Consider the following 26779-nt stretch of genomic DNA (forward strand, 5'->3'; position numbering starts at 1 on the left):
ATAAGAAGTGGGATGGCCAATAAAAACATCACACTTTAGGTGTGGGGAGAAGAGGAAGAAGAAAAATGCTCTCTTATTGGAAAACTCATTGGAAAACTCATTTGATACTGCAAAAACCAAAAGTACGAATGGACTCAAAAAGGCATTAGACAAATTCATGTAAGATGTGTCTACTGGTAGCTATTAAAAGAGATGACCCAGATACAACTCTGACTCAAAGACTTCTGAACTCTCTGCTACTTGCTGAAAAATAAAAGATTGTACCAGGTGAAGCATTACTTTGTAGCAGACTCATTCATATGGTGTTTCCTACTGGTCACTTCTTGAAAATTGGAGCTTGAGCTACGCAGACAAGTAGTGCAACTCTCACATCAGTACTTCCCATTTTCTGAGAAATCTGAAGATACGCTTCAGGATGCATTAAAGAATACATATGCTTCCAAAACCAGGTGAAAATTCTTAAGGAGAGTCAGAATTTGAAATCGCAACATTGAACCTCACACGAAATAAAACAACAATCTAAAGAAAACACTTTCTTAGAAAAAGTAGGTGGAAACACTTGCATATAGTTGATTCCACTCAACCACTGCTTATGGCTGGCAGTGATATCACGTCTTTGGATGTTATTTTTGGATAATGACTATCTCCTTAGAAATGGAAAGACTCCCAGCATCCATCAAACTGAAGACCACTGCATTTAAGATAGACGCCCATGTATCAGATAAACTTTGATGGGTTAGGATCCAGGCTATAGCTTCTGCAATAAGTCTGTAAAGACCAGATATAAATGAGTAAAAAAAGCCCGACTCTTAACATCAGTAAGTCAGCATGAAGTTTAAGAAACTAGTGAACTGCAAATAAAACAAGATCACTTGAACACCAAAAATAAAGAGTACAGATTTTCTAGAAATTCAATCACTCAAGTTTCAAAATCAACACAGATGCCTCTCATAAAGCTAAAAAACCCTCCACTGTATAGCAAATAATGTAGTTCAAAACATGTTTGTGAGGTCTAGAGGTATAAGTTTGGATCTGTACTTCACAGTAAGTTATTTGTATTTAGATACATGACAACGACAAATATTTGCCAATCTCTTCAAACCTAAGTACTTTAGCTAAAGATACCCAAGCATATCTTTTCAGAATTACAAGGCACATAACACTAGTCTCCTTGGGTAGATTCTTCAGTGTGATCAGGAATAACTTCCCTATGAAATATTCGATCAAAAATTTTATTAACTAGAAAAAAACGTTAAGCTTTACTGCTGATACAAGTTTCTGAAGTCTAATCAGAATTTCTAATACAAACGCTCACAGACAGCTTTGCACTTTCACTATAGAGAATCTAAGTAACCACTAGCAAGACCTACTGTAGTTTTAGTACTGTTCCTTCCACAGTGTATCTTACAAGAGAAGCATTCCCCAAGTAGAATAATTATTTCAAAGAGTCGCTTGAGACAGCAATCCTTATGTACAAGTATTATCTTATTTATTATACAAATCAGGAAAAAAGACTCCATCCCAGGTAAAACTACATATCCTCAAAAGTGAAATACAGAATGGCAGAAGAATCATGGATTGGCTGAAGTATTAAGCAAGTTTGGGCCTTCAAAGACAAAACTCACTTGTACTAGCTTTACTTGCATTCCAGGAATTTAAATAAAAAAAAAAAAAAATTGCTTTGAGTGGCACTCACAGGTATTTTAAATCTATATTATCTAGAAAACACACATCCAAATGTTAATGATCTTTTAATCTAACACTACTCTCTATACTAGAGAAATGAAATATTTGTACCTATGAGGGTGTACCTGTATAATGACCTATCCGAGGTGACTTTCACAGATTACAGCTCATGACTTCAGGAAATTATGTCCACTCCCTCTCCTCCCCAAATACTTTATTAGCCTCAGTTTGTGTTCAAGTCTTCCTTTCCTGGCTTCCTGCATACCCGCACTCCCTCCACGCCAACTTTATTGCCAACTACAGCTCTTTCCATACGGGAACCAAAATGCTGCCTATTCCCTAGTGGCTGGCTCTAACTCCCTACTGTATACCTTACTTCAACGGTCTGAACTAGAGGGTCTTACTATACATTAGCCGTGCATAGGAGCATAACTAAGGTCTAATATTTATTAACTGGAATTCCAATACGGTTGACAACTCCCAGAACATAAAATGGAATCTTCCATGCTATCAGTTACATGTTCCTCTATTCCCCACAACCAAAATGCGTCTCCAAAACTTGCATGACCTTGAGTGAAGGGGTTTGGCAGGTGTCTCCTAAGTGCAATTTTCTTACTGACATGAGGGTGATAATATGCCCATTATCCCAGAGGGTACATTAGTTTCCTGCTGAGTTTTCTTTATGTAGTTAGCTTCATTAGGGATTGGACAACAGCATTACTCAGCTGCCAGAAGCTCCATCTGAAGCCAGCTATAAAATTAAGTGCAGCCACATAAGGGGCTATAATGAAGCCCCAGGGCACAGCAATGTTCCTGCTCACTTAAATCCCACAACCCCTTCCAGCACAATCTGGAAAAGGAAACCATGGGGCACCAACATGACAGCTGCTGCTGCTTTAAACAGAAAGTTATCTCCTTTACCAGAAAATAAAGGAAATATCTTGACTGATAACTTAATGAAAAAGTTCCTACCATGTTACTCTCCACCTCCTCATTACACTTTCTCAATTCCTGTCAATGGGCTTTTTGCTACCTTGTTTCTTCCTCTTCATTGTGTGCTGCCTTCTCCCTTACCCTATGCTAGAGAAAAGGGTAGTTTAGCTCTTAGTGTGTTCAAGGTTCTGCTGTTTTCCATCTCATCTCAGGGTGCTGCCTTCAAGCCATGTTGACTCCTATGAAGGCAACGTAGAAGAGTGGAGTTCCTGGTGCAAGTCCCTGTACACACATTGAGGGGCTAGCACTCTAGGTCTGGAGCTGATCCAGCTGAGGTATGGACAGAAACATTATTGCTTGCTCTTATACTGGTGCAGACACTAACATAAGCAGTATAAGGCTGCCCTCATTTAGACTTCTCAAATATGTAGTTCATCTTTCAAGACAGATGCCTCCCAAAGAAATGCAGTATCTTAATGGCAGTGGCACTTAAGTAATAATCACTTGAGGGTAATCCCAGTATAAAAAACTGCTATCCTTAGCTATATAAGGAAGGATAGGACCAGGCAGTTGATAGACAACAGTTTTTATTCTAGAAATTTAAGAGCAGTATATTCTTTTTTTCAGCTTGCTGGCATTGTTGTGGAAGACATCTCTACTTTGGTTCCAGCCCTCCACCCAGACCACCAGCATTGCTTTGTATATTGATTGTTATGATTGCAAAGTGACTGCAGAAAGCAAAATTGTTTGGTAGGTTGTTTTCCTTTTGAAGTAATATTTTTATTTTTTTTTTAAACATAATTCAATGCAACATTACAGACAAAGACCACAGTCTCTTTACACAAAAGAGTGCTTTTTTTTTTTTGAGTGTACAAAACAAACCTATGCATGACAGGTTCATGGGAAGATCCCAGAAAAAAAACAAAACCAAAAATAACAAAAGGCTAAAATGTTACTTTAAGTGCTGCTTCTTTAAGATTGTGCCCCAGGTTGTCCCATCCCAAGCCCTGCACACTGAGCCATTACGCTGGCCCCTGCAACTAGATTCCAGTGCTTTGCAGTTGGGCAGACTGAGACACGTTGAATTCACTCTGGCTCCAAGTTCACTCCTTTTGATTTCCACATCAGACCAGGAAAACCTAATTTTGCAACAGCAGAAAGTTTTACAGGAGCAGTAAGACTGGATTCCTTTACTAAATATGCTACAAAGTTCTACAGAAGTTTCTAAAGTCACATCAATATCATCCTTGATTGGCCTGCAGGGATTTGACCTGATTGACAGAAGGCCTAGTTGCCCAGTGGGAAATAACTCATGCATCCACAAACTTCCTACCCCTGCTAGGTTAGAGATCCCAATAGCCAAATTTGACCTTCAAACACCACCTTATAGTCCTGCACTCCCATTAAACTACCAGCTTGATGCAAGATAGTAATCTGGACTGCAAACACACTGAATTTTTAGAGTACGAAGATTTACTGAATAATTCTAAGTTATACTGCAATCTCCACTCCGCTAGCATAGCTAAGCTTTTAAAAATTATTAAAGAAAAAAAAATCTGTTTAAGCTATGCCTACTCAAGTACTGCATTGCTTTCGCAACCATGACAGAAAAGAGTACAAACAAGAGATACTGAACTTAAGACCCAGCTGTTGAAAACAGTGCTGTCATTTTTACTCTAATCATATGAAGAGGCAAACTTGACATTCAACTACTTCCTTAAGGAGTATACAATGAACAACAAGTATTGCTACAGGATTAGGACTTCATTGTAATCATTTAGATCATTTTAGCATTTGCTTCAGGTATAGTTACCTCAACTCATTTCTTTAAGTCCAAAAAAAGGACTCTTATGTTAGCTGTTTGTATCCTCTGACTGAATTTACTCCCACAGTGGTAGACAGTCCTACAAGCTTATCAAATACACATTTGACAGACTTTAAGAGTAGCTTACTGTTGATCTGTCAGAGAGGTTGCCTTGTCGTATGTATTCTATTGCAGCCTCAATTGAGGTTAGACAGTATCCCAATTCATCTTTCACTGAACTGCAAAGCCTGAAGTTCTTTATGTAACTCAAGTTGGCCATCCTGAAATAAAAAGTCAAAGCCATGAACTATGAAAAATAAGACAGCACTAGCATGGCATATCTTAATACTGCAACTCATCTTAGGCAATCCAGGTAGACAATAAACACAGGTTAAGAAAAAGCTTCTAGACTGTTAGGCTAGCAATACTATGGCTGTTCTGAGCTTTGTAGATGGATCAGAACTCTACTTATCTCTTAACTATTCAATGAAAAGTTATTAATTGGATATAAGGAATACAAAGGACAGGATAAGGACAGCAGCAGGATATTGTTTCACATGTTTCAAACATGTTAATGTTTCAAGCACCATAAGCACCTGCGTGAAGGAATAGCCACGAATTAAAGGAAAAATCTCAGATATAGGATACACCAACACTAAAATTCAGTTCAGGTACAGGTGGAAAGTTTAGATATACTTTTACTGACAGTGAGGAGAGACAAACACAATGGCACAGGCTAGCAGCAAGCAATTAAGCATTCAAATCTAGTTTCTCTAGACAAAATGTACCAAACATCTAGAAGCTGCATAAAGGTTTCACAGCTCCAGACACAGATGAGGAAGGACCAGTCTGAAGTCTGTATTGACATGCAGATTTGGTATACAGATGGTCTCCCATTACAACTTTTTTCTAGGCTGGGAATCAAAACAAAGACACAGCACTAATTCCTGATAGGTCCTTAATTCAGTCACATCTAATACATCTTTGCTGTTTGTCCTACTAAAAATAGTTTTCTGCACTACATCAGCCCCTCTTACACTTTCAAATTATTACTACATGTTCAGAAACATTTGCCCCTACAGCAGCATTACATATGATCTGATGGAGCACTGTATAGCCAAAACAGTTACATACCAGTTTGGGATTTCTGTTTTTACAAGTAAATACAGCAAAACAGAGAGAAGATCATCTGCACACATGGTTTCCATATTAACTAAAAAAAGAATTTACATCTGATGTTAGTCATCATGGTTCAAATCAAGAGCAATACCTGTAAATGGAGTTCCGCCTCCTAAGACCAAGGGCCAGCTCTACTAGTAGAGAATGCATTGAGTAACCAAGACAGCCCTTCAAATATTCTCAATCTCCCTCTGAAATAGGCTGCCAGGAGCCAAAAAACAAATACAGTTTGTACTGTACAAACTGCAATATTTGAATAGCATCCCTTCCTTCCTATACAGAAACAGCCTGAGCACTAGCTCAAGATCTTTGAAATTACTGAGGGTAAAAACTACCCTCTAAGTTGATACACTTTTTCATAACCCAGGAGTCTTCCTGAAGAAAGGAAGAGATGAAGTAGGGAAAGCATAAGTGCACTGTACTACTCCATTTGCTTAGTGGAAGTATCTTCTGTCTTCAGGCTAGATAACATAAGTACCGGGTTAAGAGGTCCATGCTTTCCTACCACAGAATCATTTCTGTAATCCATCGTAGCACTTTGAATGCAGCATACAGAATGTTTGTTTGTCCCCCACCAACACTGCATCTTTTGCAAAAGATGCATCTCAAGAGTATCTATTTCAAGATTATCAAGAAGCACGGACAAATAGACAAGAATGATCTAGCAGTGATCCTCAGTATTTAAAATGGATCACCCTCAATTCTTCCGCATGAGAAAGTGACCTAGCACATGCAAGCTTTCACATGCTCTAGCTAAAACATATATAAGCTAACCAAGTACCCCACCTCACCCCATAAGAAACAATGCTGAAGTCTCTATCTTGCCTCCATTTTGCTTTGTTTAGAGACCTGCAAGGCAGACCCCAGTCCAATTGTGTTTAATCCACAAGTGCTATTCAAACAGCTATTTATATACCAAAGTGCTTTGTGTGTACTGGTTAAGAAAAAAGTTTAAAATTAAGTTAATTCACTAATTACTGACCTCTTTGGCTAGGCAATTGCATAATAATTTGTACCACTTTTCGTAGACAAAGTAGCTTCTGTTGAGGGGAAGTACATTTGTTCAACTGACCCAGTTCTCGCTTTGCACGTGGTATATTAAAACTACAAAATAATTTGAAAGAAATGTTTAGCATAGAGTTCCTGTGCAGGATGTCCAAAACCTAAGTTTTAACTTATTCAGAGCTGAAATGAAGAATGGTATTAAAATAGCTCCATCTCTACTCCAAGTACACTTACATTTCTGTACCCTGTAGATGGACGGAAGCATAAGAATATAAAAGCAAAGGAGATAACAATCAATGGAAAGACTGCCCTAAAATGACACTTGCAAAGCTTTGCTTCCCCATCTCAAAGGAATGAAGTATAAGAAAAACTTGCTATTGTCTGAGGGAAGATACTTTTTGGCTGGCCTGAGACCTATTTAAGACAGGATCTCAATGACTCCTCAAAGAGTCCACAGTCATCTCTCTCACCTGAACTCAGGCTTCACTCCAATGTCTTTTTGCTGCAGGTCTTGAAGGCTCCTTGTGATTTTGTTAAAAGCAGCATCCTAATCAATAGGAAGGCAACAGTTTTTTAAAATGCATTAGGTTAATGTAACTAGTCTCTAGCAATCAAACAAACTTACCTCACTTGCCTCAATAGTCCCCACATATTTAAAGACTAAATCATAAATAGCATGGTGGATATACATCTGTAGAAAAAAAAACCAGCACAGGCATGAAAGGGAGAGACAAAAATAGCTTGCTAGTTATTTTCCTTCACTTCAGATGCTTACTTCAACTGCTTGTTTAATCAGATTCATCTGCTCTTCTTGCTTTGCAAGCATCTTCTAGAAAAAGGAAAGCCATACAAACAGCAAGAGAAAGTTAGATAATTATTGCTTAAGTAACACTATGTACTATATATTTAGTGGAGTAAGTGTTTACCAAGTGCGAATCTCTCAAAAGATGCTGAAGACATTTGGTATAAAGTGCATTGACAGAATCCTGGTGTGGGAGAGAAAAAAACAACATTCAGATTCAGGTTAACCTGATTTGAAGCAACAAAGCATAAATAAGCAAAGAAAGGAAGTCTTCCCTGCCTTAGAAGTGTGCACTATGGTAAAATTTTTAGCTAGAAAAACTGCCTTTACCTAATAGTTAAGATGTGGTAATTCACAATTAAGAATTCTACTTTCTCTCTTCTTGCCTTCCTCAGCTTTAGACTACTCTGACATAGAAACACTCAATAAGACAAAAGATATCCAAAGCAGTGAAGTGAATTATATTTAGTAAATTAAACATCAAGAAGCAAGATACTGACTATGTAGTGGCGGAGGCTTTTCCTTTCATGTTCCTTAAATGTTCTATAGAAAGATCCTATGTATTTATCAAATCTCTCACAGTGCCTTCCCAAGAATTCTCTAACATCTTCAATATTTTTAAGAGAATAGGAGTTTGATGAAGCTGTAGATTCACCTAAAATGAAAGCCAAGAATTAACATATAGGTTTAATATGTATGCATGGTAACATACTTTCTGTCCCTACATACACAGCCAACTTGTGTGCAACGAAACATTAACTCAGCTTACTATAGCTTTAACTGGAGGTATTGTTTTAAATTATTTTAATTAAAAACATCACATTTAGAGTAGGCTCTCTTGCCTTTTATGTCAAGTATTTGTTTGGAATAGCTAAAACCGATTTCACATGCTTTTTTACCCTGAGGTAATTTATTGCCACATACACAACTCATAATCTGAGTGCAAATAAAGCTTGAAAGTAGAAGAAAAAGCACATTACAGCATTGACTGAATGCCCATGCAGTAAGTCAGTGTGCTCTAAGTGAGCTGTAAAAAATCCCATCCTGGATTTTTGCATAACCTGTTCTTTATTTAGACATGCTTTTGCTGAATGGGAGAGCAAAGTTGCTTCATGTAAACATTAAACCACATCCACTTTCCTTCTGAATAAGAGAACTGGATCCCTCACTTGAAATTCACATTGCTTTTCCAAAATTTTTTTCTAGGCAAGTGTTTCATTTGCAATCAAAGGCAGCCAACTAATAACAGGCTTAGATCTTATTCATTTCAAATTACTTTTGAAATTACAAATTGCGTCACTTCTGAAAGACTGCTACACAACTACATTAAGTAATGGCCAAAAGACGAACACCACAAGAATAATTTTTTAGATTTAGATTATATATTTATAGAATTTAAGCCTATATGTATAACAGCTATTTTTTTCAGAACAACTTTCATACTTCCCTCACAGTACTATTTTCACGCTACCCTAGTATTACTTCACTTTATCTATTTGAAACAAATGATGACATTCTTATGTATTTAGGAAGACTAGATGTTTTTATTTCAGAAAAAGCATATGTTTCAAGAAGCTTCTGTTCCTTTTAATTAGTGAATACAGATTGTTATACAAATTCACAAGGAAATCCTGTTACATTCACAGCTTTTATAGTAGCCTTGGAAATAGTGTTCCAGCCTTATCAAGAGCACTTTCAGTACTGGGGAAAAATTAGCACATTCAACTTAATGAGACAGACTACCACCAGAAGAGCTGCTACATAACTATGCTATACAAGCTCTAACCGCTGATGAAGCGATCATGAAAGAATTTACCTCTCCAGTTGTTTGCACATCCACCTTGCACCTCAACACACGTCGCATTTAAGACTAACTCTCTTTAAGTAGTCAGCACTAAACTGAGCATTGCTAAAAAAAAACCACGCTGGATCAAGTATTCCACAGATGATTTTTAGTGCTGAGACTGGGGCATAGAACCTACAGAATTAAGTTTGCCTGGCAGCAACTTAATATTTCTTGCCAGCAGCATACCAATATCCACCCCAGCAGGCTAATAAATGCGAAGAGCTGTCAACCAAGCCAACGCTTTTCAGAATGAAGGAAAAGTATTAAGCATATCAAACATAGTAATCTGCTCACTGTGCAAACAAGACCACCAAGTTAACACTTCAATACATACTTGAGCTTTCTGTTTTTTCCAATGGATGAGCTATGCACAATATACTAAAGCTTTCTTCTTTTTCATTGTAAAAAGTTTCCTCAAAAAGAACAGGTACTGAGAGATGGTAATTAAAACCAGTTCCTAAAATGATGAGGTTTCCTTGTATGAAGATCTCCTGAAAAAAACATGAAAACCAGATCAAGTGTAAAACTCTGCAGAAGAAAGTTATTCTTTGGCTTCTCCATTGCATAGCTACATTTCCAGGGAAAGAAGAAAATCTTGCAAGACAAGAAAGCCCCAGATTGAAGAGATTTCATATTCTCATGCTGTGTAGACACTGAAACAAAGACTCCCTCAGTTTACGATGGCTAGCTAAACCTTGCTTATACCTACTTTCTTTATAAGTCTACTACTAGAGGTGGTTTCACACAATCTCCAGAGTCTAAGTGACTATTTGCCAATTTCAGAGCCCTTTTAGTAGAAGGGAAATTGAAAAAAAAGAAACTTAGAACTGGGGCCTAAGTCTGGCTTCAGAAAAACACCACACATCTTTTCTACTTTTCTCATGCTCAGCTTTATTTTCTCAAGCAACTCCAGTGAGGACATCTGCAGTAGGAAGATCTAGATGATAGCCTGCAAACAGGTGCAAGATCTCAGATTGTATTGCAAAGTTAAAGGTGAAAAAAAGTGATCCTATGCAGCATTAGCATTGGTTATCATGCCTTGCTGCTACATTAATCAGTTTCTAGTCTACTTACTGAACTGAATTAATACATCAGGCCTCAGATACAACTCAATACCATCATAATTTTGTCTTAAGCCTTGGTGAACTTGCATCTGCATACAATATAGGCAGGTTACTATTTGCCTGAAAGCTAGAGAGACAGCTCTTAAGTGATAAAGGCCCTTCTGCCACACAACAAAATTCTTAAGAGCCACAAAACACAGATAAATTGACAAAGTTGCTCGCCAAAGTAGTAAGTTGAAATTGGAGGCAGTGTTACCATCTGAACAGAACAACTATTCCCGTGTACATGCCAAAATACAGCTTTTGCTAGAAAGCAGTATATCCCTGGGAACTCTGGCTTAGATGGGCAACATACTGCTTTTGCCAGTTACCTCTAACTCCTAGCTACCCCTCTGTAACCATTAGTCCATGCTATCAATCATCAACTGCAGCGAATCATTTATTGGAGTGTCCCCAAGCTACATTCAGATATCAAAACAGAAATACCTTTCCATTTAAGGTCTGAAAATTTTCTTCTAGCGGCTTCAGAACATAAGATTCAAATTGGCAGGTAGAAAGACTGTTGCTTGAAAGGCTTCCTTTGCATGGAACTAACACCTAAAAAAGTTAGATCATGCTTTAGAGAGAAATGCCATGTATCGCCAGCTAAACACCAATAGCTTTTGCCCTTTAGATGCAAGCAATTGAATCTGGCTCATAAACATTTACTAGCAAATGTATAGCAACTATAGGTGCTTTTGTTTAAATCAATAAAAAGGAAAGGCCATTGATAAACACAGAGTCTGGTAATTAACCTAGAAGTTTCATTTAGTGACTTATCTGAAAAAGGGTGACAGATGTAGCTGAAGCAAACAATACTAAGAGAAGAAGATTAAATCTTGTTTAAGTTACTTAGCACCTGTCACCTGAATGACTTAAAATTAGGCAGCTAGTAAGAGAGAAGTATATTGTCAAACTAAGATGAAAATCCATCAGAAGGAAGAAAAAAGATATCCAAGAGAAGAAACACCTTGGGTTTACTGCACACCAACAGATTGGCAGTTTAAGACAAATTCTTAATTAGAAAGCAACACATTATGAATACAACAAACACTGTGTACATGATGAAAAGAAATACATCTCATTGTCAAGGAAGCATGAAGCAAGTGGTTCTTTCAGTATTCAGCTTTCAGAAATGGTGTTAGAATACAGACATAACTAGTTAACTGATCACATCACCATCTTAAGTAACACACAATTGAAAGAACCTGTCCAATTTAAGGCTTAATTTTATAATCAGGTAACAATAACCCCCAAGTTTAATGGTGTCTCCACGCACTTAACTCTGGATGAAGACTAACTGAAGAATACCCAGATTAGAAGTCTTAAGGACTGGAGTTTTTATTCCAGCTCTGTTTAAATAGTCTTACTTTGCTATGTAAAATGCTGTCAGAAATAAGCGGTCATCTGTCCACCAGGGATTTCAAAAGGTCAATCCCATTTTAAGTTACAAGTGGGAGAATAGGCAATTTTAGTTCATAGCAAAGAAAATAAGCTTCCTGTAAAGTTTAGGAACACCACCAACTTTGACCTTTTACTACCATGCAATATATTAGTAAATAACAAGCAACTTAAACTAAAAGTTGCTCTGGTTCACTTCCAAGTTCTGTAGTCTTGCACTGATCTTTACATGTGTCATACCAGGCACGTGATTTAAACACTTATAGCTACCATTTAATAAGCAGCTTGTAAACATACTTATTTATACTTACAATACCATGGAGTTCTGCAACTTTGCTGCATAGATCAGGACGTCGCTTCTGAATGGCCAAATAAAAGGGATTTTTCAAGATATCTTCATCATACATAGCCATATGGACTTCAGATATTCCAAGGAGATTTTCTAAAACATATATGGAGAATGGTTAACATATCATACATGGTAGCCGTTACAGCATAATATTTGGGAATACCTAGGAGGCAGTTTGATTACTCTTGTCTAAAAGGAAAAAAGCATTTTCAGGTCTTGATGTAATGCCAACAGCATGCTTAACTAATAAGAAGGTAACGATTGTTACTCAGAAGTTATTCAGAAAGATTTTCCATTAATATATGTTTCCAGTTATGTAGTTATCCTCATAATGTCTCCTTAGGCCTTCCATGTTTTGGGAGTCTAACAACACATGATACGTTTGGCCAAAATTTAGGAGAGGAGGACAGAAGTTAATATCTACATTACCACTTTGATATACAAGCTAACTTGCACTGCGAAGGTCTAAAACAAGCCAAGAGGCACAAATTAACAGCTTCTTTACAGCAGATTCTACTGCATCACAGTACATTGATGCTTTTGCAGTATGCTCACTTAAGTCTTAAGACTCACCTGTGTAAGGATTACTGACCAACACAAATCAATGAGACACCCAGATAGTGTAACAGGAACCCTTGTGTAAGGCAATCCTCAACTTTCCAGGGAAAGTTATAGGAAAGAGGTACACCAAAGAGATATGAATATTCATGTCAATTAAAAAGTCACTGTGAAATGCATCATTTGTGGTCATCTCTACTCCCATGGAAAAAGTCTCTGTAATCTAAGGTCAAGCTGATGCGTAACATTTGGCAAAACAGTGAGCAAAAAAGCAACTGGAGACAGAAAATCCAACCTGTAGGCATTGGAAAAGCTATCACTAGGTATGCCACAGGGAAAAGATGATCTCCACAGGCAAAAGACCCTTGACTGCTTGCTTCAATTCCAATTCTCTATAAGAAACTATGACACATCCTAGACACAAGCTAAAACCCTAATAGGTTCCTTCTGGAATAATCTCAATTTGTCTGAATAAAATAATTCTGAAGTTAACAGGCTTACAAGTGCTTAATTAACTAGTCTGTTTATGTCTTCAGCTTTCCTTAGGAATCAACAGAAGTTGCATGATTTCCTCATGCTATTTCAACTATGTCCTAGGAGAGGATGAGAACAGCAGCAGAACTTTAATGTGAACAAGTCACCCTTATACAACCAGTATTCCCCTGTTTTCTTAAATGTAGAATTATACCTAGCACATTATTTGATCGGTGTGAGCTTCTTATGCCTTTTCTGTAGCACTTTAATATCTTACTACCTAATGCTGTACTGGTACTAAAAATTTCTCTGTAGATCATGGAAGACACAAAAACATTGTATGGCAGTTAAATAGAGTGGAAAAACATACACCCAACTCCCACAGATTTTTAGATAGCCTTTCAGTTTAAGCTATGCTGTTAACTGATCTATAGTCTGTTAACTGATCTACAGTCTGGTCCCTCCTTATAATTAGACACAAGGAAAGCTCCCTTAGAAAGCTAAACATAAAGAGGATCAGCTAAAGCTGCAAGCCATTTCCACTGTAAAGTTATCATCAGTTGCTTAAAGCTTGGACAACCTCAGCCTGAACCACTTAAGTGTGGCAGTGGCAGATAACTGCCTCAAGCTGAGTTTTCCTGTAAAGTTCCAGATAAAATGGTTCATCGGCTTTCAAAACATATTATAAAACTAAGAGCTTCTGTGAAAGAATACTAATTCAGCAGTCCCAAAGCATTGTTGTTCCAGGCAGGGATCTGAAGTTTGCTTACAGAAAGGGGAAGAAAATGTTTGCTCACCAACACCTTCAAAAGACTAGTCACATTCAGTAATTACCAGACTTCAAACCTAGAAGTACAGCTTTGCACAAGACCTGTCCTACCACAGTGCTTTGGTAAACAGGATGATCACCAGTAATTCCACAGCTGGTGACTGCTATAAACGCTTCCTGGCAGGCAGCCGCAATCCAAGTTCAAGCTGCAGGCTTCCTCAGCCAGCGGCGGGGGAAGGAGAAAAGGCGACACCAGCCCAGTGGCAGCTCTGCTGCAGGAACGCAGATCTCATCACTGATCTGTAGAATATCAAGGCTAAGACAGACCTTAAAAAGCAGGACTAGTTAGCTACAAAAAAATTACCTGCTGAAGAGCAGGCTAGGCCACAATTCCAAGTAAAATCTTAAATGACTCCAGCTTACAGTCCAAACATGAATCAGTGACAGTTCATTATACAGAAGTCAAGCACCAAACAGGGCTGTATGTACACACATATGCAGCCTGCAAATAGTCTGCCATGGCAAGATTTGGAGTCCTACATCATTTTTCAGGTGCTGCACTTCAGAGGAGATGAACTGACTGGAAGAGAATCTGAAGTGAAAAACACAAGAAAGCCCTGGAAGCAGGATCCAAAACATGAAATGCAGAAATTTCTTCTTTATGCTGAAGAAACTGCATGGAACAGGTAAGAATTTTTTTCCCCGGATGGATCAAGCTCTCAGTGAAGGGCACTGTTTCCACATTGGTAGAAGAAATAAGCCCTAGCTAGAAAAAACAGACTCAGATTACAGCTCAGGAACACTTTTCAAAAGAGAAGACAAACACATGTTTTGGATTGCTTGGCAAAGCTATCAAGTCTCTTGTGTTGTAAATCTTTAAGAACCTGTTAGACAAACCTCTACTAGAGGTGACAATGGACATCATGAGGCTAGGACACTAGATTTATGGTCTGTCAAGGTACTTTCCAAATCAAGCTTTTATTAACGTAGTTGGCCAACTGAGGCATCTTCATCGCCTTCTTTAGTGAATTCAAGTTCACTGCCTGGTCAAGTGGTAGATGAGACTGCTATGACCCTCCCCAAGACAGTGATGGAGAAGATATTAGCATGCCATGTACTGTGTCAGGGAAAAAGAGCACATTGACACAAGGCATCAACCAAGCATGAGACTGCAGAGACATAACTGCAGTACACAAGTGTTTCCAATTGCTATAGCTATATTGCCACTTTTTCAGCTTAAAAAAAAAATCTTTAAGTCCAAAGAGTTCTTCCTGTAATAGGAAAGGGGAGAGAAGAACTCATTCCACAAATCCTCCTCATCTAGAAACCTGTATCTCACCATCTAGCTTTGTCTAGAAAGGAATGAAAACCAACATTTCATTCCCTGGCAAAACAGGTAGAAGAGATTTATGGGAGGAGGGGAGCTCCCACAGAAAACCTGAGCTTACAAAGCTTGCTGTCAAATATGATTGATGTGGCTCTTAAGTCACTGCCTGCACCTGAAAAAACATAAACAGCTAGAGTACTTTAAGAATCATTTCAGTTGACAGATCATCACAGGAAGAGCTTGAAATTATAATCTTCAGTTCCTGGTTCACACTACAAATAACTAGTTTTAAAACACTTAGTGACAGCCATGTAGATTCTTTTACTACAGAACTACTGACAGGGTTGAATCATGCTTGAGCTCCAGCAAGAAGTGGAAAAACTGTATTCAAATATTGAATTCTGGCACTTTAGCTACTGTAACACAACTAAGATGCCATCAACATGCTGCACCCCAAAAAGGAAGCCAAAGCTTCTCGTTCATATGGATACTTGTCACCCACCTTGAGCAGAAGCAGATTGCGACCTCTGAACGGCTCACCACATGCATGTTCCTACACAGCAGGAAATAACCACCACTAGCCAGATTAGTACTGTTCTGAGAATCACAACTCTGAATTTCCTTCCCTTTTCTCTCTCCCTTACCCCTGCAGCTGCTTAGTGCTACATTAGCAGATAGCTATCATCCCAGATTAAAATGTGGGTATGAAAAAAAAAAGGATGGCATGCTTACTAACAGTTAAGTTACTATATTCACTTGGACCTCATTCACCTATCCACAGCATTCAGAGAGACAGAAGTGTGGATTTCAGTAATTACAGAAAAACAAAGGACTTTAAACTTAAATAGATTAAGCCTACAGAATCAAGAGAGTACATTAAAGCTTCCCCAAGTTTTGGCTCAGGCATTTTTGAGATTAAGTCAATTTCTTTCCACCCCAAAAGTTAAATGCATCTGAAAACACTGGCTAATGCATTGCTGTAATTCTAGGAACGCATTAGAATATTCCGTTGAGAGCTTGTTGGCAGAACACAACATCCTACTTCAACCTAATTTAACTTGGGGGGAGGCAGCACCAGGGGGAATAGGCTTGTTCTCCTAGTTGCACCTTAGACAGCTTTAGATTTACTAACATTACAAAAGCAGGACATGTACAAAGCCTTATATACATTACCAGAACTGTTTAATGCCTGAAAGAAAGCCCACTAAAAATTGTCATAAGCCATATTCATTATGAAGTTTATTACACTCTATCATGCTGAGCTGTAAAGCAATACACAACTACTAATGTTATATAAAAGGTTTAAATGGAATCACTTAAGTGTGTGGCTTCATGCCTGTAAACACAGAAATAGCTCAAATTGCTGGAAGAACAGAAGCTAGCTGATCAGAGAATCTAATAAGCATTATGTTACTGTTTTAAAAAACCCATAATCATAACCTTAAAACAGCCAAATCTTTTCTAGATTAAGAGCAGAGTGATAATTCTAATGATACAACAAATGGTACAAGGGATAGCTAAAGTGAAAAACATACCATGGAATCTAAGCACATCACTGTTTTCTCCAAAACACTGGAACTGAAGTCTTACGACCTTTGATACTGAAAACGGTGAGCAGGATTTAACTATGACTGTTTATTTTGTCATTGATGGTGTTTTCCTTTAGAGATGGTCAAGTGAGGTACCTTTTACAGACCTATCAGGTTCAGTTCCTTTTAAGCAGCATTTTGAAATTTAGAAACACAGCCATTAAAGTAGAAGATGTCATTGTATTTGCATTGTTACTTGGCAGTTACATGGTGTCCACATTCAAGTTATACAACTATTTACTCAGTTCTTAGGCGCATCATCTTCTGAGTGTCTGGCTCTTCCACTATTAAAGACCTACCAAAACATACTGCAGAGAAAATGCCTTTCATAACAGAATTATATATATATAATTATATATATATAATTATATACATAACAGTATACAAACACTTCATATTCGGTGTTGAACAGTATAAGATTCTGTGTTTTCACTAAGGCATTTTAATAATACTTTGGCAGAGCAAAGACAGTAAAACAGCTACCAAAGTCAGGAAAAATTATTAGCCTAGTTCCGCAACCTGAAATCTCTCCAGGAGAGCAAGTTAGGATATTACACTGGGATGCTACCATCAAGTACATCAGTGTCTTCTCCACAAGAGTCCAGCTCCAAAGCAGCAGAATGCCATGTTCTCCAAACTCTTCAACACCAGATCCATTAGCATGTCACATTCAAGAAGCCTAAATTCACCAAATTTTACTTGCACAGCAATACTGTTAAGTTTCACTCTTTAGTTTCACATCAATGTCATCTTAGCTTGCAGACTGTACAACAGTAACAACTAAGGCTTAGTAAACCAGTAACTAGAATACCACTTGCTGAAAGGCTCAAAATAATGAGAAAAATCAGAACAAGCAGCAGCTTATTACTCAACTAAAAGATGTTTAGCTCACAGTAGCAGACAGACATTTCTGATAAAGTTTGTATGCATATTTATCACACTAGCAAACTGCAGAGCTCTGCAGAAAAAAAAGCCAGGAAGCAATTGTTCCCCAATTCTAAATGACTTCAGGTTTTCTTTAAAAAAGTTTTTTGTTTTTCAAAAGTGGTTGGTTTTGGGGTTTTGGGTTTTTTTTTTTTTTTTTTTTTTTTTTAAGAGCACCACTTGTTAGCAAGAACAGCTGAAGCTAAGCATATCTTAAAGCACTTTGCAAGCAAACAGGAATCTAACAGTGGAATTTAACTAGTCTCAGTCCAAATAAAAATCTAGTTACCACTTCAGCCACTGCTTTACCTGCACTATTACTCCTCATATTTACCCCACTTCCAGTCAAAGGTTATCCTGGACTTGAGCCTTCAAATCAGCATTCACCTCAAAAGAAAAACAGAAGATCCCTACTCTGTTGCTGAGCACGCAAGAAACCTTACCCCCTCCCCTAAGGGATGAACACTGAGCATTTTATGAAAAACAGCAAAGAGACATGTTCCAGCACACCTTGCCCACCATGAGGGAGCAAAGGAAGAAACAATCTATTCCTACCCCTTTTAGATTCAGCTGCAGATTTTGTGAAGTAGGTCAGAATAACACCTCTGAATTATCAGATTAGAGCGTGGTGAATTTGCAGTCAGCTCAAGGCTTCCTAGCAACCAGGGAAAAACTAAGTTTTATGATCCCAGAAAATCAGTCTGACAGCATTCCAGGAAGACGCTAATTTCTCTCAGCATCTCTCCCTCAGACACACATTTCTTCCAGTGAAGAGTTCAGAGCTGGTACAGGATCTCATCATTTTGGTTTTGTCTCTGCCAAACACCCCCAAGCTCTTTTTAGGCCCCAAAACTCTGGCTCTCCTACCACTGCTCCCACCCTTCTCAGACAGGCCTCCCCCAGAGACCCTACAGCACCTGCCAGCAACAGGGGAGCACCATGCACATCGGTTTCTATCAGTTCCTCACACAGCTTTTCATTATGAACTCCACCTCATAAACTCTAAAACTGAGCTTGTTCTTAAAAAGTAGTAAGAAGGTTCACCCTTTGTATTTTAACAGTGTATTTGCACCGTAGTTTGATGTGGACACATTCTTATTTGTCTCAGACTTGAGGTCAAAAAACATACTGGCTTGACTCTCCACAGTCACTACTTCTTTCCTCCAGAGAAAGTACATTTTAATACGAGTGGCTCATCCTTCAACAGGCAAGCTTCCCACTTTTATCCAGACACTTCCACTGGTTTTTGAGGTAACATACTTGTCATTAGCCAAGTATTAGGAACAAGCTGCATTCTCTTCTTCACAGCAGAACAGAGACTGGATTCTCAATTCTTGCAGGTTTAGAAATTCACCAGAGTACCTGCAAAGAATTTTCATTCTTTGGCTTACCACTATTAAAGCTGCATTAAATTCTCAGATGGGGAGTCCTGAGCTATTCACAAGCAAGTCCTGGAACAGAGTGCAAAGAGTGCTGATCACTGAACCACATAAACAATTACAATGAACACGTTTAGAGGAAAAACATTAACAGAAAGTACAAAGTTCCCAAACCAGCTTCTCGGACTCCCTCCAAATATTAGTGAGCTGTATTTAAAGCCACCTTCTCAGGCTTGCAGAGGTGTCAGCACACGCACTTTTTTGGAGGGGGGAACAAACACTAAGGAGTTTCAATACAAGGATAAACAATCTTTTACTTAAGCCAATTATTTCAATCCTTTAGTTACTGAGGCAAGGCAGTGGTATAATTCCCCAGACTGTGTATTGAGGGTGCAGTGGGCCTGAGCACTGTACTGCTGAGATGTGGGTCACAGAAGGTAACGCCATTTCTTGGCTACAGAGTTACAGACCACCACTGCTCACAGCAGACCACATAAGGTTGATATCAACTCCAAGACTAGCAGCAAGCCTGTAAAGAAACCAAGTATGCAGGGTCAGACCCAGCACAGGCCACCCATAGAAATACAAGGGAAGTGAAGCCAGCAACCCTGTACCCCATTTACCTTAGTTTGAATTGTCCTTAGACCAGACAACTGGACAGGAATTTAATCCAGTCTCTGTAGATCTCAATAGGTAAACCAAGTCCTTACAGGCCAGCACTTTAAGTCTTACCTCCTCATTGCAAGAAACTGAAACATCAGACCATTACTAGAATATCTAGTTGTGAAAAACATTGTAGAATTACACTGGTTCCCTCCTTTAGTGAGCAGAGCAAGGGTAAGGGAAGTTGGAACATGACTGAGCAAGTAAGTTCTTCTAACTAGCAAAATAAGTTATTTTAACCACCACTGGTGTTTTGATGCTACATAATGATGCTACACCAGCCTGGGGTAATTAAGAGTTTCCTGACAGTAAACACCATGACACAGACATATCAGTCTAACATTCTTGCTATGATATAAATTAAGATTCTTGCTATGGATCAAATCCTCAAGCCACTTCACCAGCAAAATCGTTAGCAGAAAGCAAATCAGGATAGTTATTGAAGGAAGTTACATAGCATTATCAGTAATTGGGTGGAAAGAGGGGGTTGATGTCATGTTTCATTTTCACTCATCCTTATTTTCCTTCCTCATCTCACAGTGGCTTCAAGCTTTCCCAGACCACAGCGTTCTACAGACCAAATTCAGTGTATATGAGCTTACTCCAAAAGCAAGCCTGTCAGGCAAGACTTACAAACCATTTAAACAAGACAGACCTGTATTTACCTAAAATTCTACTTAGAAGTCTATTAAAATGAGGATATAACATTTAACAAGTAGTGGTGTTCGAGAAGCATCACTGAATGCTTGCAACTATTTTTAAGGGTACTGGAATAGAAAGAATATTGTCATTAACATCTATTGCAAGAAAGCCTTTCCACAGAACCAGGCTACATTTCTCCTCCTACTCATTATGCTGCTTCCTAACTGACCTCTAAGGATCTTTACACTCCATCCTAATAGTTTTCCCAGGACAATATTTCAGCTAGTCAGCATCTTGTTTGGAAGTGGTATCAAGAGTTGGATTTTCAGAATATCATGCTTGACAAACTACAACTGAATTTTAAGAGTTTCCACAATCTACCTGAACTGGGTAATTGCATGCAGCTGAACTTAATTTAGAACTAATCTAGTAACAGCCCCATTCTTCCCACAGGACACACTGAAAGATGTATTTAGGCATTATCTGATACAGATTATAACTGCTGCCACCTTCAGCTTTAAGTGGTCACATGTTCCTGAAGCAATACCCCCTTCCCCTCCCCTTTTCAGCTACCTTCGGAGAAGCAGTTTCAAGACTCTGATGTGCCACAATGAAGAGTAACTTTAGTGATATGTGGCAGACTTTAAACACAGCTACTATACACACACAAATATGGATAGTTTAGTTAGCAATAAGCTTAACACTCAAGTCACATAAGACTCCAGATTCAAACCCAGAGCTAATCCTTTTTCCACCTGACAATGATTAAGCAATTATAAGACTTCACTTATAATCAGGTCAAAATCATCCTGTGTTTCCCTATTCCTGCAAGGAAACAGGCATTATTGATTTGCTCCTTCTAGGCTACCAACACACAAATTGGTAGAGAGCTACTCAGTTTACTCTGTAGTAACTTGGCAGTCTACAGAAGTTAAAAGGCAGTTTCTTCCACAGGTGGCAACCTGCAGCAGAAGCTACATATGGCTTAGAATTAGGGCCAAAATTAAGGCAGAACAACAAAACACAGTCAGTGGAGTCCAAGCTACCAAGATCCAGAAGGAGGAACACAGTCTAGACAAGGCTCTTCTTCAGGCTGGGCTCAGCACCAGAAAGCCAGTCTGCCTGAACTCTGCTCCTGACACCAAGTTATCTCGCTCATAGCACACGCTGCGCTGCCGGGGTGGCATGATAAGGGAAGGGTCACGCTCCCCCTTCTCATGGGAGTACATCTTCACACCTTTTCCAACTTACTACAGCATCAGAAAAGCACTCAGTTACCCACAAGCACCAAGGCACATGTAGTAGCTTATGTTATGATAAGCAAGTTCTCCGGAAGTCCACTTTGGCAAAGACACACCATATGCTAGAAACAACGGTTTAGCTTATTACGTAGCACACCATCAATTCTGTTCATCTAGAAAGTTCAGCTGTACGTATAAACACAGCCTGGTGTCCATCGCTCATCATTACATTGTACTTCAGCACATCGACAAGGGCCATCTGCGAAGCGTCATTTCTGCTGGCGAGGAACTGGTGTGTTCCCAGCACTTTCCGATGTACAACCGCCGGACTCGGACGCTCTGCATCCCGCACCGGCGCTTCCCAGCAGCCTTCTCCAGCCCCCGTGCGAGAGGCGAGGGCCACCGGGGCTCCTTCCACCGGCCCTGCCCTGCAGCGCCCGCGACGCCCCGGGACAGCCGCTGCACCGGGAAGCCTGGTTGGAGCCGGACGGCACCAACCTCACGTAAATAACCTACGTGGCTGGGGTTAAATGAAGTTCAACAACGCATTAAACGCTTCTGCCGCGGTAAAGCAGCAGAGGAGCGGGACGGAAGGCAGGTGCCAGCGCAAACAAGTGCCGCCTGTTCATGCGGCCGGCGGCGTCGGGCGCCCGAATGGCAGGGGAGCCAGCACGCCCCGGCCCCGCCGCAGGCCGCAGCGCCGGCCCGGGACCAGGCCGCGGGCGGCCGCCCCCCCCCCCCCCCCCCGCCGCAGGGCGGCCAGGCCGCGGCCGAGCCGCTCCTGCCGCGCGGCACGCGAGGGCGCGCGCCCTGCCCCCGTGCCCCCGTCACGGCGGGACCACCCCCGCGGCCGGGCCGGGCGGCTCCCCAGAGCCGGTCCCGCAGCCTTCGGCGCCGCGGGAAGGCGTCCTCCCGCCGAGGAGCGGGCCGGGAGCGCTACTTACACCGACAACATCGCCTCCCTTCCTCCCCGGCCACAGCCAGCCGCTGGCGGCCCGCTTCGCCCGCCCCCCCCCCCGTCGTGCCCAGCTCCGCGCCTCGGCCAAGCCCTACCGGGATCCAGGGCGGGCCCGGCGCGGCGGCGGCGCCGCACGAAGCCAATGGCCGGGCGCCGGCGGGGAGCGAGCGAGGAGCCAGGCAGACGCCGCGGGGTCAGGGCCTGGGGAGGCGGGGCCTGCGAGGCCTTATAGGGCCGGGCCGGGCCGCGCCCGGGAGGCCGCGGGCGCTCCGCGCGCCGCGCCATGTGACCCGCGGCGCCCAGCTGCGACGAGTTAACCGCCAGCGGCAGCGGCGGGGCAGCGGCAGACGGGGGCGGCCGGCTTCCCGGCTTCGGTTCGCCGGAGCTTTACCCTTCGCATATTTTTTTCCCTCCTCGGTGTTCGGCACTTTTCGAAAAGCGGCGCCCGATCGCTGGCAGCCCCGGCTGCCGCGCGGCGCGGCGTGAGCCGCCGCGGCTCTGCGGGGCGGCAGTAGCCGGCGGGGAGCGATGCCGCCCGCCCCCCGGGGCTCCCCGCAGCCTGCCCGGGCTCCCCGAGGCGTCGGCGCCGCCTGAGCAGCCGGGGACGCGCGGGCCGACGCTGCCGCTTGCCATGCGCGCCGCTGGCGGCCGGCTGGGGCAGCTGCCCGGGGCCGGCACCGGCACCGGCTGAGCGGGGCGGGGCGGCGCGGCGCGGCGCGGCCGGCGGGCAGAGCGGAGGGGGCGCAGCCCCGCGCCGCCGCCGGGGTCGCGATGAAGGAGGAGTGCAAGGCGCTGCTGGACGCGCTCAGCAAGGTGACCGCCTGCTACCGGCACATGGTGCTGACCATCGGCGGCACCTCGGACTCCCAGAACCTGCGGGAGGAGCTCAAGAAAACCCGGCAGAAAGCCCAGGAGCTGGCGGTGGCCAACAGGAACAAGCTCACCGCGGTCCTGAAGGACAAAACCGTGAGTAAGGAAGATAAAGCCGAGTTCGAGAGGCTATGGGTGATCTTCTCCACGTGCCTAGAGATCCTGGAGATCGACATGCGGAGAGCCCTGGAGCTGGGCCACGAGTTCCCGCTGAACGTCCCCAAAAAGCACCTGATCCAGACGGGCATGAGTGGGGGAACCTCGGGCGTGGCGGCCAGGGCGATGAGCGTCCAGAACATGAAATACGAGGCTGAGCACAATATAGACGTGGTGGATTTGAAAGACCTCGAGAACGAAATCAACCAGGTAGGAGAGATGATGTACGAGATGGAAATGAAGGTCGGCGTTCCCCAGTGGACAGTGGAGGCCAAGCAGGACCCGGGCGCCGAACTGAAATCCACCATCAGCGTGGGCGCTTCTTCCATTGGCATGATCTCGGTGGAGGAAAATAAATCCTTCTGCGATATCAGCAAAGTTCTAGCTGGGATTATTTTCTCTGCCGTGCTCATTATCGCTATTGTCCTGGCAGTGTGCGTGGTGAAGCTCTCTTAGGGTGGGCTCTGACAAGAGGGACTCCCCGCCGGGCTGTCTTTGGAGGGTGTCACGCCCCACCTTCGATTTCAAAACGGGTCACTTGGATGAGCTGAGAATTTAAACCTAGCACTTGAAAAAACACAGCAAAACTTTCGCCTCCCGATATCCTAAAATGCACGATTTGTTTCTTCTGGCTTTTTGAAGAAAAGAGATGCGACTCAGCCTGCAGAACAGGATGTCTTCATCTGCTGGACTTGTAACGGTTAACTCTGAGGTATCAGGGTATTATCACTACTGGCTATAACAGGGATTTGTCTGCTATTAATAGATCACTGTTCTCAGAAGCCTGTATTTTTTGTTCTTGAATAGCCTCTGGTGTTTGCTGCTGGTCACTGTTTACGGTATTTGAGAGTAATACATATTTGGAGGCTAACACAGGTGTTTTGTCCGTCAAAGTGAACAGAATAAGGGGTTTTTTTTCATCAAATAGGCAAAATGTTATTTAAGTGGAGAAAAAGGGGAAGGATAAAAACCCCAATAAAAGAATGTAAACAACCTCTACTTTAGATAAGTTAATGGTTAGGGGGCAGGAGTGTGTGTAGGAGGATGGAGAAAACGGAACAAGCAATGTTTGATACCAAGTACTGTTTGTTGATTCTGACTGGATTGTACAGAACCCAGTTGCACGGGCTGGCAAAGCATACACAAGTGACTAATGGCTTTCCAAATCCAGAGAGAAAAAAGGGAGAGTTGCACTTCAGAAAAATACTAGCAAGCCTCGCGGTTCTCAGCCACATTTACCACGATTTTGTCTTCCCCTGCAGAAAGGCTGATTCTTGCCACTGGTTCAAATTTTTCTTCCTGGAGAAGCAAAGAGTTTGCACTTCACAATTAACTATGAAAATAGGAGCAATGAATCTACCCACAGCAGAAGCAGTAATTTTTTTTTAAAATAGATTTTGGCAAATAAAAATGATGTCGAGTTAAAGCCGACCTTTCTAATAATCCAAAAAGAGATCCCCTGACAGGCAGGGATTGCTGCCTGTGTATGTACAGTCACGTTTCTGCAAGCTCCTGAATTCTTTGCAGAAATCCAGACAAAGCTAAAAATGTGTCTCAGTTTCATCTCTCATTCATGTCTGATTAATCATTCGGGAAACGGGAAACCCGTAGGATTGGTCCAATTTGATACACTGCAATTTTGGGAGGTAAATGCAAGAGCAGCGTAAAACTTTCCAGTGCTTCCCTACAAAATTGTCAACATTTAAATGTAAAACTGGGGGGACAGACACTACCTTTGCAGAGCAGCTCTATAATGTTTTGTAAAAGGACCTATGTATTATGGTATTTATTATGTAACTTACGGAAATATCTTCTGTTACTGTGAACACACACTATCTGTTCAAGAATGCTCGGTGCATACTTTATAGTGCCATAGATGTATGAGGCACTCCACAGGCAAATATAAAGACCCTGTAATATTGGGGGTTTAGTAAGTTATTAATTCTTCTGCATTGATTATTATGGACACGTTACCAAAAAGTAACAATCGGACATGTTTTGTGAAGTTACTAGACAGTCTTCATGATAGTTAAATAAAATTATGCTGATGACACTCATAAACAGCTAGTATTTTTGAGTTAAGAAGTAAACAGTTTGAAAAACTGCAGCAAACAGTTTATTCTTTAAAATTTAAGAGAACTGGATTTGGGAAGAAAAAGTGTGTGACAAATTTGAATCTGGTCACTTGTAGGTGGGGAAAAAAAATAGTGTAGGTGAGGAAAAGTAGTAAGTGGAGGCCTGAATTAAAGGCTATAGACTATCACTGTGTCGAAGGATAATGTGAGTTCTGCACATTGATCCAGTCTAGCTTCCTTCTCGTGGAAATTCACAGTTTTATAAGACGACCCCACATTCCTTTCTATTGTATTTCACTCACTCCATAGGATGTGTTTTATACATAGTTAATCTAGGTTCATAGAGATCCCTGGCAGCTTTCTAATGCAGTCAAGCCTGTATTTATCGGTGCTACTGTTTCAGTCTGTCTAGCCAAGGTGTAATTGCTGTGTGTTGATTTAAATGAGATGATCTCCTTCACAATCATATTGAGTACACATATTTATGGAAAATAACAGCAAAAGTTGCAGGAGAATATATGTATTTGGATTGCCACCACTCGTCATTAAGGATTTGTGGGCATTTTCACTCTTTGCGCTCTCCTTTTACTTAGTTCACAGGAAGGTGGATAAGAAGTTGGACTCTATTCTGTGCTTCCTGAAAACTCCATGCTAGTTTTGAAATCAGATCATTTAACCACATGTTCTGAAAGCCCAAGTAATGCAAGTCTGGTTTCTGGTGGATAAGTAAATGGTAACACCTACAGCATTCATTATCTTGCATCTTGGTATCCTGAAGTGGGTATACTGTTTATCCACGGTTAGTTGTGTAGAAGAATTTTTAAAAATAGGTAATCTCATCTTCAAAAGTAAGCCTCAGTGAGTTGGTAAATTGTAAATTTTCAGTCCATTGCATTTTTTTGAGTTTGGATTTTTGGATACAGGACTCAAAGAATTCATATAAGTAGCCTATAATTATGTAAGTCTTGTTTCATTATAAATATGCACACAATTAGTATTTAAAAGGACTGGACCTTGGAAAAATAGTGTCTTTTCAAATCTTACGA

At 41.2% G+C, this 26779-nt stretch overlaps 2 protein-coding genes across 5 annotated transcripts in view; one reads left to right on the forward strand and one right to left on the reverse strand.

The window, feature by feature from the left end:
• The window catches only part of ANKRD27 (ankyrin repeat domain 27), a 48362-nt gene extending 25610 nt beyond the window's left edge, over positions 1 to 22752 (reverse strand). For 3 of the 4 annotated variants that reach the window (XM_075715188.1, XM_075715192.1, XM_075715190.1), the window contains exons 1-12: positions 22728 to 22752; positions 12071 to 12201; positions 10806 to 10916; positions 9590 to 9746; positions 7910 to 8064; positions 7534 to 7593; positions 7383 to 7436; positions 7233 to 7298; positions 7078 to 7154; positions 6585 to 6706; positions 5558 to 5636; positions 4572 to 4704 (exon numbers count right to left, since the gene is read on the reverse strand). In XM_075715188.1, the coding sequence (XP_075571303.1) occupies positions 4572 to 4704; positions 5558 to 5636; positions 6585 to 6706; positions 7078 to 7154; positions 7233 to 7298; positions 7383 to 7436; positions 7534 to 7593; positions 7910 to 8064; positions 9590 to 9746; positions 10806 to 10916; positions 12071 to 12172 (1116 nt within the window). In that variant the 5' untranslated portion in view covers positions 12173 to 12201; positions 22728 to 22752. The remainder of the gene's footprint in view (positions 1 to 4571; positions 4705 to 5557; positions 5637 to 6584; positions 6707 to 7077; positions 7155 to 7232; positions 7299 to 7382; positions 7437 to 7533; positions 7594 to 7909; positions 8065 to 9589; positions 9747 to 10805; positions 10917 to 12070; positions 12202 to 22727) is intronic. The other variant, XM_075715189.1, reaches the window with a different exon arrangement.
• A 651-nt stretch (positions 22753 to 23403) lies between these two features.
• On the forward strand, positions 23404 to 24114 carry RGS9BP (regulator of G protein signaling 9 binding protein). The gene has a single exon (XM_009479811.2). The coding sequence runs from the start codon at positions 23404 to 23406 to the stop codon at positions 24112 to 24114; it is 711 nt and encodes a 236-aa protein (XP_009478086.2).
• Positions 24115 to 26779: the final 2665 nt, after the last annotated feature.

This window comes from Pelecanus crispus, chromosome 8 (genome assembly GCF_030463565.1).
Source record: "Pelecanus crispus isolate bPelCri1 chromosome 8, bPelCri1.pri, whole genome shotgun sequence".
Lineage (NCBI taxonomy): Eukaryota > Metazoa > Chordata > Aves > Pelecaniformes > Pelecanidae > Pelecanus > Pelecanus crispus.

What these genes read in the sequence shown, in the direction of transcription:
- RGS9BP (XM_009479811.2), top strand. Translation starts at nt 23,404, where the DNA reads ATGAAGGAGGAGTGCAAGGCGCTGCTGGACGCGCTCAGCAAGGTGACC.